General features: G+C 36.0%; 1 protein-coding gene across 1 annotated transcript in view; it reads left to right on the plus strand.

Moving 5' to 3' along the window:
• The window catches only part of LOC108698479 (interleukin-13 receptor subunit alpha-1), a 38,041-nt gene that overhangs the window by 12,088 nt on the left and 11,289 nt on the right, over positions 1-14,664 (plus strand). Inside the window, exons 2-7 of the mRNA XM_018229992.2 lie at positions 4,455-4,624; positions 5,066-5,201; positions 7,862-7,979; positions 9,146-9,196; positions 12,141-12,316; positions 13,826-13,977. Coding sequence (XP_018085481.1) covers positions 4,455-4,624; positions 5,066-5,201; positions 7,862-7,979; positions 9,146-9,196; positions 12,141-12,316; positions 13,826-13,977 — 803 coding nt within the window. The remainder of the gene's footprint in view (positions 1-4,454; positions 4,625-5,065; positions 5,202-7,861; positions 7,980-9,145; positions 9,197-12,140; positions 12,317-13,825; positions 13,978-14,664) is intronic.

The raw sequence follows: 14,664 nt of genomic DNA on the forward strand, positions 1-14,664 counted from the left end.
TGATCTGCTGTCCTGTTGCTTAAAGGGATACTGTCATGGGAATTTTTTATTTTTTTTCAAAACGCATCATTTAATAGTGCTGCTTCAGCAAAATTCTGCACTGAGTTCCGTTTCACAGATTTTTTCACATTTAATTTTGAAATCTGACACGGGGCTAGACATATTGTTCGTTTCCCAGCTGCCCCCAATTATGTGACTTGTGCTCTGATAAACTTCAGTCACTCTTAAGGGTAAGGACACCCTGGGTGTTTTGGGGAGATTTGGTCGCCAATTGCCTTGTCTTTGTGGCAACCAAAAACGCCTTCCCTCACTCTGCGCCGGGTAAAATGAAAAAACACCAGCTCTAATCACACGCGGTCATTCGTTTTTTTTAGAAGTCGCATAAAGTTTCCTCGTGAGGCAACTTCGGCCGACTTTGGGAAACAAACGAGGAAGTTGGAGTGATATAACCTCCCTCCTTTCCCCCCCCCCAGCAGCCTAACAACAGAACAATGGGAAGGTAACCAGATAATGCTGCCTAACACAAGATAACAGCTGCCTGGTAGATCTAAGAACAGCACTCAATAGTAACTAGTAAACAGTAAATAGAAGTTATAGATCTTTTGGCAGCATTTTAGAATATTGTATTTCCTTTTTAATATTGTAATATTACTGGTAGGAGCTCTATTTATTTATGGATTTATCGAGTTGTCTTCTAACTAAATATTGTTTTTATATTCTGCACCTTGGGGGAGCTTAGGTGGAACGAAATTTCAATACACTGTAACAAGTATATTGACAACAAAGTTTCTTGAATTTTGAATTTTATGATACAATTGAATGTAGCCTAGTATCGCATATTTTTTTTACAGAAAAAAAGATGTTTCATCCCTGAAATTACTCCAAAATTGTCATGTCAAGCGGTCTTCCTAATTTTCTTTTATCACGAAAATAGTTTGCTTGCAAGCACATTTCTAAATAAAAGCATGACTGGAAGTGGATTTGCTTTGTTAGATGTCATGGATGAACTTTATATCAGGTCTTTATATCAGGTCAGAAGCTGGACATTGGGATGCACAACAGGAAGTGAAGGCAGCCAAGGATATTTTCTTACTTTAAAAAAAAAAATTCTTTGCAAAAAGATTACAAGTGATTTTAAACTTTAATTCTCTTAACAATGCATATTTAGTACACGATAACGCACAATTCCTAATAGGAAATATGACTATTTTCGACATAACCCCTATTTTATGATGTATCTCTGTGTCTTAGTTATTGTACAACACCCAGAGAAAGAGGAAGGAAACTTATAAGGAAGGAAAGTATAAAAACCATTTGTTTTTAATAACATATTCTGCCTTGCTGGCATGCTTGCAATTCAGTGACATGCTGTAGCAAATGAGCGGAAACTTCCAGCTCTTGAGTTCCTATCCCCCCACCCGATATAGGTCAAACGCACCACATCTGCATACATACACAGTAGAAATCTGACAACTCTGATATCCGGGGGGAAAAGAATGGACTTTGGATTAATAGCAGTGCGTTCAGTGTATCTGCATTTATCAAGCGATTGGTGTTAAGGTGATACACCTAGAAGCAAAGCTGGATGCTGCTGTTTGTATCTGTTAGGAATGGCCTCTGTACTGTTCCTGAAGTTGTAGTGGGTTTTTGTATTACCCAGGATGCCCAATTATCTGGCTCTAGCCCAGGTTCTAGCCATGACAAGGACAGCCATTGTATCTTAACTAATGCTCTTCTTTACAATTTGGCAAATAATATATTATATAGGGCAATAGCCTACATGGAGAAATCTGTTTGCCCTTCCCCTAGGTTTGTGCCATGGGAATGGGAATGAGAATTGATTTGGGATTGGCATGGATTAGCCAGGGATAGCAAAGCTACCCTCAAACACACAGTAAGACCAGGCTATCCCTTAGCACCTGGGTTGCTTGTGTAAAATGTATCACAGTTGTAAGTGACACGTTGTGAAATCGACTTTATCTGTTTCAGACACCTACGTCCATCCCAATGCTACAACATAATTGCTGTCGGTGATTCACTTAGAAACAGTAATTAAGGAATGCAAGCACTCAGCACTTTACTATTTTGATTTAATTTTAAAGGAGTGGTTCACTTTTAAGTTAACCTTTAGTATGTTATCGAATGACTAGTTCTAAGCAACTTTTCAATTAGCTTTCATTTTTTCTTTTTGGTAGTTTTTAATCATTTCCCTTCTTCTTCTAAATTTTCTTATTCATCTTATTCTAAAGCTTTCAAAAAGGGGGGTCACTAACCCCATCTTATAAGCAAATGCTCTGTAAGGCTACAAATGTATTGTTACTGCTACTTTTCATTACTCGTCTTTCTATTCAGTCCTCTCCTATTCATATTCCAGTCTCTTATTTAAATCAGTGCATGGTTGCTAGGGTAATTTGGACCATAGCAAACGGCGTACTGAAATCGCAAACAGGAGAGCTGCTGAATAAAAAGCTAAATAACTCAAACTACAAATAATAAAAAATGGGGGAGAGAGTGACTGGAATGAAGTGTGTCTTTTGTTACTTTGAGGCAGATTGTAATGTCATGGTAAATGTGTGATGGCATACGTGTAAATGCATCATCACACATGTTTAGCTATGTGCCCTTAAAACACACTTCATTTATACAGTATCTAGTATAATTAAGTTAAAGCTAACAGGACATGAGTTTTTCTTGAAGAATTTTTACCACTCTTCCTAGTGGCTTCTTCAGGTCAACAAGAAAAACTCATGACCTGGATAAATGAGAATCTTCATAGACATACTTTCCTTTAGTTATTGTGCTCTCTGTTTTATTACAAATATAATTGTCATTATAAGTAATATCATCTAGCTTCGCCGCACTTACTCACCAGATAACAAGTACAATTATGAACACGTCACTCGCATAATTTCCTATTTATAAAACATCGGCCTATCATCAAATAATGATGCCATAGTCATAATTTCACTGGCTTGGGGCCCACATAGATACATAGTAATTAATCATATAATAATATTCATATAAAATGCAATAGAGATTCTAAAATAAACACACGCAAATTATATATATATATATATATATATATATATATAACATTTTATCATCTATATAAAATTCCTTTTTTTTGTGTTTCTGGCACTTTATGTTTGTGCATAAACAGTTATTTAGATACACACAGTTGCCATATATTTGTATGCCTCAAACACAAATGTGTTTTACCTAATGTATCTGTCTCGTACCTGTACAATGATCCTCAGCATTGGTGGGCACAAGGCAACCCAGGGCTTACTGCCTGCCATTGGATTATGTTTATACGTGGATTGTTTTTTCAAGCTCCATATGGATCTGGGAGTAAGATGACCATCATTCTTTTCTACCCTGAATATTTCTGACAGGGTATACACATGCATACTGTTTCCAAAACAGTAATAAAGGGGTTGTTCCCCTTTAAATGAACTATTAGCATGATATAGAGAGTGATATTCTGAGAATTTTTTTTCATTTGTTGTTTACCTTTTTATTCAGCAGCTCTCCAGTTTGCAATTTCAGAATCTGGTGCAATGCATTGCTTTGAATAAGAGACTGGAATATGAATAGGAGAGGGCCTGAATAGAAAGAGGAGTAATAAAAAATAGCAATAACACACAAAACATTTGTAGTCTTACAGAGCATTTGTTTTTTCGATAGGATAGTGACCCCCCATTTAAAAGCTGGAAAGAGTCAGAAGAAGAATGCAAATAATTAAAATACTGTAAAAAAGAAAAAATTAAGGCCAATAGACCTACATTTCAAGACAACTTTTTAATCTGAACCAAATGTACTAAGACACAGAAATGTTATCTAACGAAATAAACTACAAGTATACATGTAATTTGAGACGGAACAAAAATCCACCCTTCCTTGTTGTTCAACTTTTATTGCCTTTGCAGATCATTAAATAATTGCACAAGTGCTTTGCATAATTCATTCAAAATGCAGTTTCATTTTAAGTATCACCAGAAACAGGCAGAAAGTATGTTCAGCGCAAGCCTTATTCACTGAACTCCTGTTGAACAAGGGTATTCTGCCCCTTTAATTGTGTAAATGAACAATATTGGATGCTTTTTTGGCTCCTGTTATTTAACTATTTTAGATTTCATCTGATGGCACTTTAACACAGGAGACAGCAGCAAATATTTAATTTGTATGGGACTGACTATTGCTGAGTTGGTCAGAGCAATTTTAATCTGAATATAAGGTTAAAAGCAGTTACAGAGTTCTCCATTAACAAAGCTAGTACCACCTTGAACATGGCGGTTTTCCCTGGGTTCCCTCAGTGTGCAGCATCAATTTATGAAGCAGATTTACACCTTGCACCTCTGAATAAGCACTTTAATTTATTGACATTTTTGCTTTTTCAAAATAAATCCAGATTTTTTTATGAAATAATATGATAGACTGTGTTTTTTTAACAGATGTCCTTCCTTCACCAATTAATATCACCTGGAGGTTTGAAAACATGTTTACTCTGCTTTGGGAATGGAAGATGCCAGCTGGTATCCAACAATGTCCGTTTTCATTCGACACCTACGTTATATCAATTAATAATAATAATAATAATGAGAAGAAGTATCCACCTGGAAAGGTACGGTTCCCTTTTTAATAGCTCATATGTAATAACAAAGATTTGTGATTTTCCTGCAAATTATTTGTATCCTTAGGTAAACGGTGAAAAAAAATAAGTGCTGGGAAATTATATCTTGGGGATCATGTTACTGCTGTACTAGTACTGTACTAGTAAAAGTCTGAAGCAGACATCATGAGCTAAAGGCAGGCTCACCTGGAACCCTAAGACCTGAAGCAGAGAAGCAACGGGACACTAATTGGGGCGATTTTTTCAACACTTCCCATATGGCACGGGATAGAGGGTTACAGGGGGGCTCAGTTGTTCTGGGCACAGTCAAAGTCAAACTGTGGCCCTGTCTGCTTCTCAGTTACAGTAACATCCATTAGCATACTCATTCTTGTTGTTTTTATGAGTTGTTAACATTCCCTTTATGACAATAATGTTTTTGTTTTTTTAAAGACCATGAGCAAAAATATGTATCGGGCAGTGGATGTTCACAAAGTGGACTTAAACAATCAAATTAAATTCAGAGTTCAAGCAGAATGTAATGGAACCAAAAGCAAAGATACAGAAACCCCTGTCTTGTTAATACCAGGTGAAATTTCCAGAAGGCTGTTTTTCATTTATCACATCTATCACATCACATCTAGCAGTAATATGTATGTCTGTATAACTTCGTTAATAAAACACACTACAAGGAAAAATATCACTGTACAATCTTACAATGTAAAAAGACATTATAGTATAAATATATACATATAGATATATATATATATGTATATATATATATATATAGACATATATATATATCTGTGTGTGTATATATATATATATATATATATATATATATATATATATATATATATATATATATATATATATATATATATATATATATATATATATATATATATATATATATATATATATATATATACACACACATATACATACAGTCACATGAAAAAGCTTGGGAACCCCTCTCAGCCTGCATAATAATTTACTCCACTTTCAACAAAAAAGATAACAGTGGTATGTCTTTCATTTCCCAGGAACATCTGAGTACTGGTGTGTTTTTTGAACAAAGATTTTTAGTGAAGCAGTATTCAGTTGTATGTTATTAAATCAAATGTGAAACACTAGTTGTCCAACAATTTGGGTACCCTTGTAATTTTGCTAATTTGAATGCATGCAACTGCTCAATACTGATTACTGGCAACACCAAATTGGTTGGATTAGTTTGTTAAGCCTTGAACTTTATAGCCAGGTGTATCCAATCATGAGAAAAGGTATTTAAGGTGGCCAATTGCAAGTTGTGCTTCTGTTTGACTCTCCTCTGAAGAGTGACAGCATGGGATCCTCTAAGCAAATCTTAAAGGATCTGAAAGCAAAGATTGTTCAGTATCATGGTTTAGGGGAAGGCTACAAAAAACAGGAGCGGCATATGCGGAGAATTGTGAGAATGGTTACAGACAACCCAAAGGTCACCTCCAAAGACCTGCAAGAACATCTTGCTGCAGATGGTGTACTGTATCTGTACATCTTTGTACAATTTAGAGAAATTTGCACAAAGAACATCTGTATGGCAGGGTGATGAGAAAGAAGCCCTTTCTGCACTCACGCCACAAACAGAGACGCTTGTTGTATGCAAAAGCTCATTTAGACAAGCCACAGTACTTTTGGAAGAAAGTGCTTTGGACTTATGAGACAAAAATTTAGTTATTTGGTCATAACAAAAAGTGTTTCGCATGGAGGAAGAAGGACACTACATTCCAAGAAAAACACCTGCTACTTACTTTCCGATTTGTTGGAGGTTCCATCATGCTGTGGGACTGTGTGGCCCTTGTTAAAATCGAGGGTCAGATGAATTCAAACCAATATCAACATATTCTTCAGGATAATGTTCAAGCATCAATCACAAAGTTGAAGTTATACAGGGGTGGGATATTCCACCAAGACAATGACCCTAAACACATTGGAAATCTACAAAGGCATTTATGCAGAGGGAGAAGTACAATGTTCTGGAATGGCCGTCACAGTTCCCAGACTTGAATATCATCGAAAATCTATGGGGTGATTTGAAGCAGGCTGTCCATACTCATCAGCCATCAAATTTAACTGAACTGGAGAGATTTTGTATGGACGAATGGTCAAAAATACCACCATTCAGAATCCAGACACTCATCAAAGGCTATAGGAGGCATCTAGGGTTGTTACTTTTGCAAAAGGAGGCTCAACTAAGTATTAATGTAATATCTCTGTTGGGGTGCCCAAATTTATGCACCTGTAAAATTTAGTTATGATGCATATTGCATATTTTCTGTTAATCCAATAAACTTTATGTCACTGCTGAAATACTACTGTTTCCATAAGGCATGTTATATATTAAAAAGAAGTTGCTCAGCCAATGATAAACAAAACTCCAAATAATTAAGAGGGGTTCCCAACCTTTTTCATATGACTGTATCTATCTATATATATATAGTGCCTAACGTGTACTGGCCCTTAAGGTGAATGTCAGTACAGCTGAATGTCAGTTAGTTAAAGGGAGTCTAATTTGTGAATTTATCAAAATGTGTGATTGAAGTTTACCACTCACTTTCTAGTCATTACTATGGGATCTTTAGAAGTGTATTTATCAATGGATGAAAGTTTGAGTTCACTGTTTAATACAAATGCTACAAAAATTCCTAAAGGAATGAATAGAAATTGGGCGAGTTCTAATCTCACATTTTTATAAATCTGCCTCCCAAGTGTCACCTGCATATTAGTGATATTTAAGTCAAAGGAAGAGATAAGGTCTCCTAAAGAGACAGTGTAAAGTTTATCATGTGTTTTCTCTATTGTTTTTTTTTTAGCTTTCATTAACTAGTATTATTTTTTTTTATTTCACTTACAGGTATTTAAGGCCACTTGTAGTCTTTTACAGGTTCTTCATGAACCTAGCTGGCCAAGAATTTGGTACAGGATCTTCTTTATTTTTGCTAGAGGTTGCTTGGCCTAAACCTAGTACATTACAATATTGCATAATAGGAGAAAATGTATAATTACCAAAGCAGAGTTTTTGCCTTTTTAAACCTTATGTGAGCAAAAAGTAAAATTATGCACACAACACACAAACATTTTACTCACTTGTTTTCCTTGCCACCAACCTTTTTCTATTTTACCAAAACCTTTCCATTCTTTCATGTGAAAGCTTTCTCTGTCCTGTAGACAATAGATGCTTACATGTGATGTATGTGTTTTTGTTGGCAGGAAATAACACCTATGTAAAAGATTTTGCTTGCTTTTATTTTGATGAGGAGTACATGAACTGCACATGGGAAACTGCTGTGGATTCAGTGCCTGCTACAGACTATACCTTGCATTACTGGTAGGTATTCAAAATGTACACCCCCAAATGAAACTAACTGTGTAAGATTATATGCACCTCCTTTCACCTAATGATTAAGATATTTTACACTCTGCCTTGTAACAAGGTGTCAAAAAGAGCACCCTTGCTGTTTGATATATGCTGAGATCTCTGATAGAGTTGGACGTGGTTGACATTCATGGCAGTATCTCCCACTATACCTTCATAAATGCATGAAATATGCTCTTGTCTCAAAGTGTATTATTTTGAGTCAAAAAGTATTTTTTTCCATTTCTAGTGTAAAACATTCCACATCTTATAATAATGAGTTATTCTGTACTGACAGTATTAAATTAGTGATATTTGCAGGCACTTAAATGAAAATGTAATATAAGCTTCCTTATACTGAAGTAAGAAACGTTCTGAATACAATCAATTAAAAATTCTGCATTATTTCTGAAATAATCAATTTTATCTTCACTATCCCGATCTCAGCATCTGTTTCTATTCTTCTTCTTCTTGCAGCAGTTGGGTGTCAGATGAATGATCCAATATATTTTATAGGGGTGCTTCTTTTCCTAGCAGATGAATTAGAGCTCACTCAAATAACTGATTCCAGTACAAACAAAATCTAACAAAATAACTGTCTTTTGCACAAATTCTGCATGTAGAGAGACATGATGTCTGGTGATTTTAACAGAGTGAGCTCTAATACATCTTCTAGGCAAAAGGAGCCCCCCTATAAGATATATTGGATCATTCATCTGACACCCAGCTGCTGACTGAAGACAGAATGAGTAGAGAGAGGAATAGTGAAGATAAACTTAATCATTTCAGAAACCGTACAGAATTTTTAATTCATTGTATTTAGAAAGTTTCTTATTTCAGTATGATGACACATATAAAATTTTCATTTTCATGATAGTTCCCCTTTAATTGAAATGATGATCAAATGGTTGTTCGTGATACTAAATATTTGAGGTGATGATGAAAGGCTGAGAAGCACTGCCCCAAGGCAAACCTCACCAGCTTGTCACTCTCCACCTGTTTCTAAAATACAGCTCTCAGCATCCTTAGCAACAGGTGTTCATCTCCTAATTTAAAAGCCCCAGAGACAGAACAAAACATCTTTTGTAAAGTAATTGTATTGATGGTTTTAGCATAAAAATGCTACTGTTTTCCTACAGGTATAAAAATGACAGCTTTGCTTCTAGAGGGACTATCAATCCATCTGCAAAGTAAGTAAGGCAGTTAAGCAAGATATTTTTCATAGAAAAGCACTTTTTATTGCCTTTGTATTTATGTTATGGATCTATTGAAATAATGTATGATCATATTCCTGTTGCTGTAGTTTCCCTTGCTTCCATAGAAGTGCTTTTAATGCTGCTTACCGAACTTGCAGAAACCATCTTTCTTTACCTTGATCTGTCCTCATCTTCCCCCAAACACTTCTCCCAGTCTAAATGTTCCTGTACATGGGTGAAGTGGTCAGTGCCTTCATCAGGAAGTTACAAAGGGGACAGCTGTTCTGTTCAAATTTTTACCTGAAGTGGGAGGGGCCCAGCTGCATAGCACAAACCTCTGTAATTTGCATAATTTATGTAGAAATGTATGTATGCCCATTGTACACCAACATTTCCCTAACACTTAAAAACTTTTAATCCTACTAGACAGAAGTGGTTTAAAAAATACCCAAATTAATGGTAATCTGTAGTTTGGAAATGCATTGAAATTTGACCCTGAGGATGAAAAATTGCAGGGTTGATGAGAAATTAGATAACAAAGTTGTGCCACTGCATTGAGACAGACCATCAGTTAACATGTACATTTGTTCCCAATTTAAGTAGTACTTTTGCCAGTTTATTTCATAGACAGTTGGTTTTAAAGGGCTTAGAAGGAACCCTAATATTAGAGTCAAGTAAGCCTTCATCTATTTTTTTTTCTAAATAAGGATTGCAAACATTTGCTTTCAGAGCCTGTCAAATATAGATTGCACAAAGCCAAACACTTAGAGGATTATTTACTAAAATGTATTAAAATAAAAAAAGCTCAACCAAACTTCCATGCCTGATTTTGTCTTTTTTAATTATAAAATAACTTGAATAAATCCGATTGGCAAAAACCCTGATAAAATCAAGCAAAACCCCAAATTGTACTATTTTTTTGGATTTTTGCCTGATAACACCAAGTTTATCAAATTATTGGGGCAAAAACCACAATATCTTCAATTTGGGGTAGGGGAGTCTGCCATAGACTATACATGACCTCGACAGGTCTGAGATGGTGGATTTCGGGCTTTTTGCAACATTGGGGTATAATAAATCTTGAAACATTCAAGGTTTTTTCCCAAGAAAAAGTGAGGGTTTTTTCACGAAAAATTCTAGTTTTTGCCCCAAAAACGCCAAACAAATAAATTTGAGTTTAGTAAATAACCCCCTAATACTATCCATATGCTGCACAGCCTATTATTAGCACAGATTGCCTTACAGTTGATGAACATTGTCATTATATACTGAGTTATATATATATATATATATATATATATATATATATATATATATATATATATATATATATATATATACCGTATATATATATATTGTAATGCTTGTTACATATAAATCTTTGATAAAGAATTGTTAATCACAGTACCAACTTCCTTTTTGTTCTTATTTAGGGCTCTTACAGACAGCGTTTTTTGGTGCGCTCTCCTGCATTCCACTTTCTTCCTTTCAGCCGCAGGAGTAAACGCACTCAATTATTGTCAATGGGGCTGTACTCACACAGATGCATGTAAGCACGGAACGCAGGTGGGACACAGTATGTTGCATTCCATCTGCGCTCGGTGCTTACATGCGTCTGTGTGCGTACAGCCCCATTGACAATAACTGAGTTGAGAAAATGAGAAACTGCAGCTGAACGAAAGAAAGCAGAATGCAGGGGAGCGCAGGAAAAAACACCATCTGTAAGAGCCCTTAGTGTGCAAGATTGTGTTTATTTATCTAACTTGTAATTTAGATAGTAGTGAATCAAACACAGATGTATCTGGGTGAGAGTTTACTTTACTAGACGGACTAACCCTACCTACTACCCTAGATAGTCCCCCTCCCTACCCCCCCCCCCGCATAGTTCATTATGCCTGGAAGTGTGACAAATACATTGCTCACGTATCGGTGCAGAGTAAGTGCTGTACCATCTTCCGGATCTTCAGTCTTCATCTGTAAGGGAGCACCATATTGGCGCATGCGCAGTTGGAGCAGTCTTCAAGTTCGTGGCAACTTGTACCATAAATTGCCAAAGGGAAGGAAAAGGACCCGAAGAAGGCCGAATATCCAGAGGATGGCTCCCATGAGATCCGCTGTACTTACTCTGCACTGATACATGAGTATTGTATTTAAGACACTTTTCAGGGTAATCAACTATGTGGGGGGAAGCTTTTCTTATTGGGGGGGTTTAGTTATCCTTTAAGATCCAAATTACTGAAAAATCTGTTATCTGGAAAAACCCAGGTCCTGGGCATTCTGAATAACAGGGCCCATACCTGTATTAAGACCAGAAAAAAGTGGAAAATTGCCCTGGATAATTTAAGATTTGAAAAGAAGTTAATGCTAGGGTTCCCTTTATCTGCTCATATACTGTTCATCAGTGCAGGCTAGAGGATGGTTTGGCAATCCCTGCAAATACTCGCAAGTACTAGGAACTTGTATGGGGGTAATAATGATATGGATGGCATCAATGCCTGCTAAGCTTTACATCAATTTTAGTGCTTTGCACTTACAATAGAGTAAATACAGCTTCACATATTTTGAAAGATAATATCACTGCCATAATCACTTCTTTTTACATTACTGTGGCATTCATTAAAATCTGTGCCCCAAATTATTAAATCGAGTCAACCTTTAGCATTTAAACTTCAACAACGGTCATTATTCCTGCCAATGGCCATGTAAAAAAGTTCAATAAAATACTTATATTGGGAGGTAAGAATGAGATATTAACACAATCTATTTCCATTCTCACTTTTAATCCTTTCCCAAATCTGGTTTTGGTATAAGGTGGTCAGTTATAAGTATACAAATGTACAGTAATGTTAAAGACATAAGGTAACTGAAAATATTAATTACATGTCTCAGATGGAACAACAATAAAAAAAGTTCTTCATCTTCCTTCATTTATTTTTAGGTTTGAACAGTTATTGAACAGCGGAACCCCTTGCCAACATTATATTTATAAGCATGGTATTCCTCTCGGTTGCCATTTCAAATCACTTTCTGTCAAGAGTCACTTTCTAATGGTCATCAGAGACAAGTCAAACACAATTCGTCCTTTTATAACAAGCGTTAAACCTGAAGAAGAAGGTAAGTGTTACCCCTCATAAAATGTACTCGTTCAGTTTCTAGCACGGGGATTCCTAAGCTGCATGGCAGACAGTGGGTCGTGAAATAATTATATCAAGATAATTGTGGCAACCTACTGCGCTTCCAATTGATGTCACTACAAAGGGTGATCTACAGCAAGTGATGGGTGTTTTGATCACTGTTTCAGGTAGTGTTGGATGACATGCCAGTTATGACTGCCTTTAAAGCATTTGAGTTTTAATTTAGATAACATCAGCTACTATAACTGTCCTAGAAATTCATTACAGCAAAACTTGCATAGCAGGAAAAGGACACAGTCACAAGTCTGATAATATAACATTTTTTATGCATACTCTGTACTAGCATTAGCACTTTTTAAAACACTATAAAAGTTTGCCTTGTATATTTAAAAAAATATTGAATTATATGGGCACACCCTCACTGCAGCCTTGTTTTATATGAAAATATATGTAATGGTGAATCAACTTCCCTTTTGAGATTATAAGGATAATTATCAGGAAATCATTTTAAACATTATTTAGGAAGTTAAGTTTTTTCTAAATATAACTGATAACAAAATGTTTTAAAGATATTAGAGGTTGACTCCTACATCCAGCCCCTTTAACTGTGTTTTCCTTTTCCCCTATGCTACTGGGGGGCCCTGCATCATTGCAGAGCATATTAGGGCTGATTTATAAACATGGATGCTAAATTGCAGTTGCTTCAGCAACCAATCAGATCTTTGCTTTCATTTTCCAACTTCTCGTAGACTGTTCAAAACGAATAGTTCTTTAGTACCATTTGTAAGTCAACCCTGAAGTGCAATGAGCACAGTCACCCATGTGGTAGATATAGGAAAACACGCTTGTCTTTATCGGGTACCACTTTCTGTGAGTAAATGACGGAAGGGCCGGATCTGGCATTTGCCACATTGCATTTTAAGTGATTTCAGTTTTGGGCCCTTTGACAGATTAAATTGGGTGAATGCATGATTTTAAGTATAAAAGCATGAAATAGGGGATTTGTTGGTATGCCAGTATGTTAGAGAGGTGAAGTCAGTATCAAGAATGAGAGCGTACCAGCAGATATATAGGTCCTATCAAAATGATTACTGCAATTACATTCAGCAATAACTAGTTGCATAGATAGAGCCACAATTTTATATCCACATGGAAATGAAAGTGAACTCAGACCACACTGGGAATATAATAAAATAACTATGTACAGACATGAGTATTGGAATGACCTATAAGTACTTTCACTGGAATATAAGAGACATTTCTAAGCAATAAGCAATATTAAACCTTATGAGAAGTAAGCTGCCTCTGCCTTGCAATCTATAAACACATGATGCATAAAACAGAACAGGCAGCATACAAGGCCTATGGGCAACTCTGAGACATAGAGACTTAGTGCATATATGATTTTTCATGGCTAAACAAATTTGATAAAGATACATCAACTTCTCTCCATTATTAGCCAATAATCTTGGTTTTTTTTCTTTATTAGTAAAACTAAGTCCTCCAGTCATCATCAACACAACAAGAACACCCAACCATAGCATATATGTGCAGTGGAACACATCCTTTAGTCCAACTTGTACTTTCATAGAAAGTGAGGTTGAAATTGAAAATTCAAAGGGTAAAGCTGAAACAGTAAAGGTAAGACATTCTTACAGGAACAATTAAACAATTAAACAAATACAGAGAAGATCAGAAAGAAGTGAAGAATATTTAACTTTTGTTGTGCCTTTTAGGACTATGGGAAATTTAGAGATATCCAGCATTTTGTCTCCCAGGGAGCAACTCATTGGTTATGATCAAATACTTTAAATCGCACCAAATTCATTTGCACATCAATTCATTGCCAGTATGATTTGAAGTTCCATGCCCTTGCCTAATCACTGTGGAGCACAAAACTAGCAGAATTACCTTGTGCATCATTGTCCTTATACACAATAATGTTAGGCACATCCCACAAGCAAATCATTGCAAATGGTAGCACAGGGGTGAAGTAAGACTTTGTGCTATTGACCAGGTACCAGTGATATAAAGCTGGCCATAGATATGGAGATCTGCTCCGAGATCGCCAAATGAGCGGATCTCTCCCCATTATGCCCACATTCAGGTGGGCAATATTGGGCTGATTCGATCCTGGGCCCTAGGGCCCAAAGGCCGGATCATAACTAATGCAGTCCTCGATCCGACAGGTTTTTTAAAGGGGTTGTTCACCTGCCAAACACTTTTTTTAATTCAGTTGTTTTTAGATTGTTCACCAGAAATAAAGACTTTTTTCAATTACTTTCCATTATTTATTTGTTACTGTTTTTCCATAAATGAAACCCTAGG

The sequence above is a fragment of the Xenopus laevis genome, chromosome 8L (genome assembly GCF_017654675.1).
Source record: "Xenopus laevis strain J_2021 chromosome 8L, Xenopus_laevis_v10.1, whole genome shotgun sequence".
Classification (NCBI taxonomy): domain Eukaryota; kingdom Metazoa; phylum Chordata; class Amphibia; order Anura; family Pipidae; genus Xenopus; species Xenopus laevis.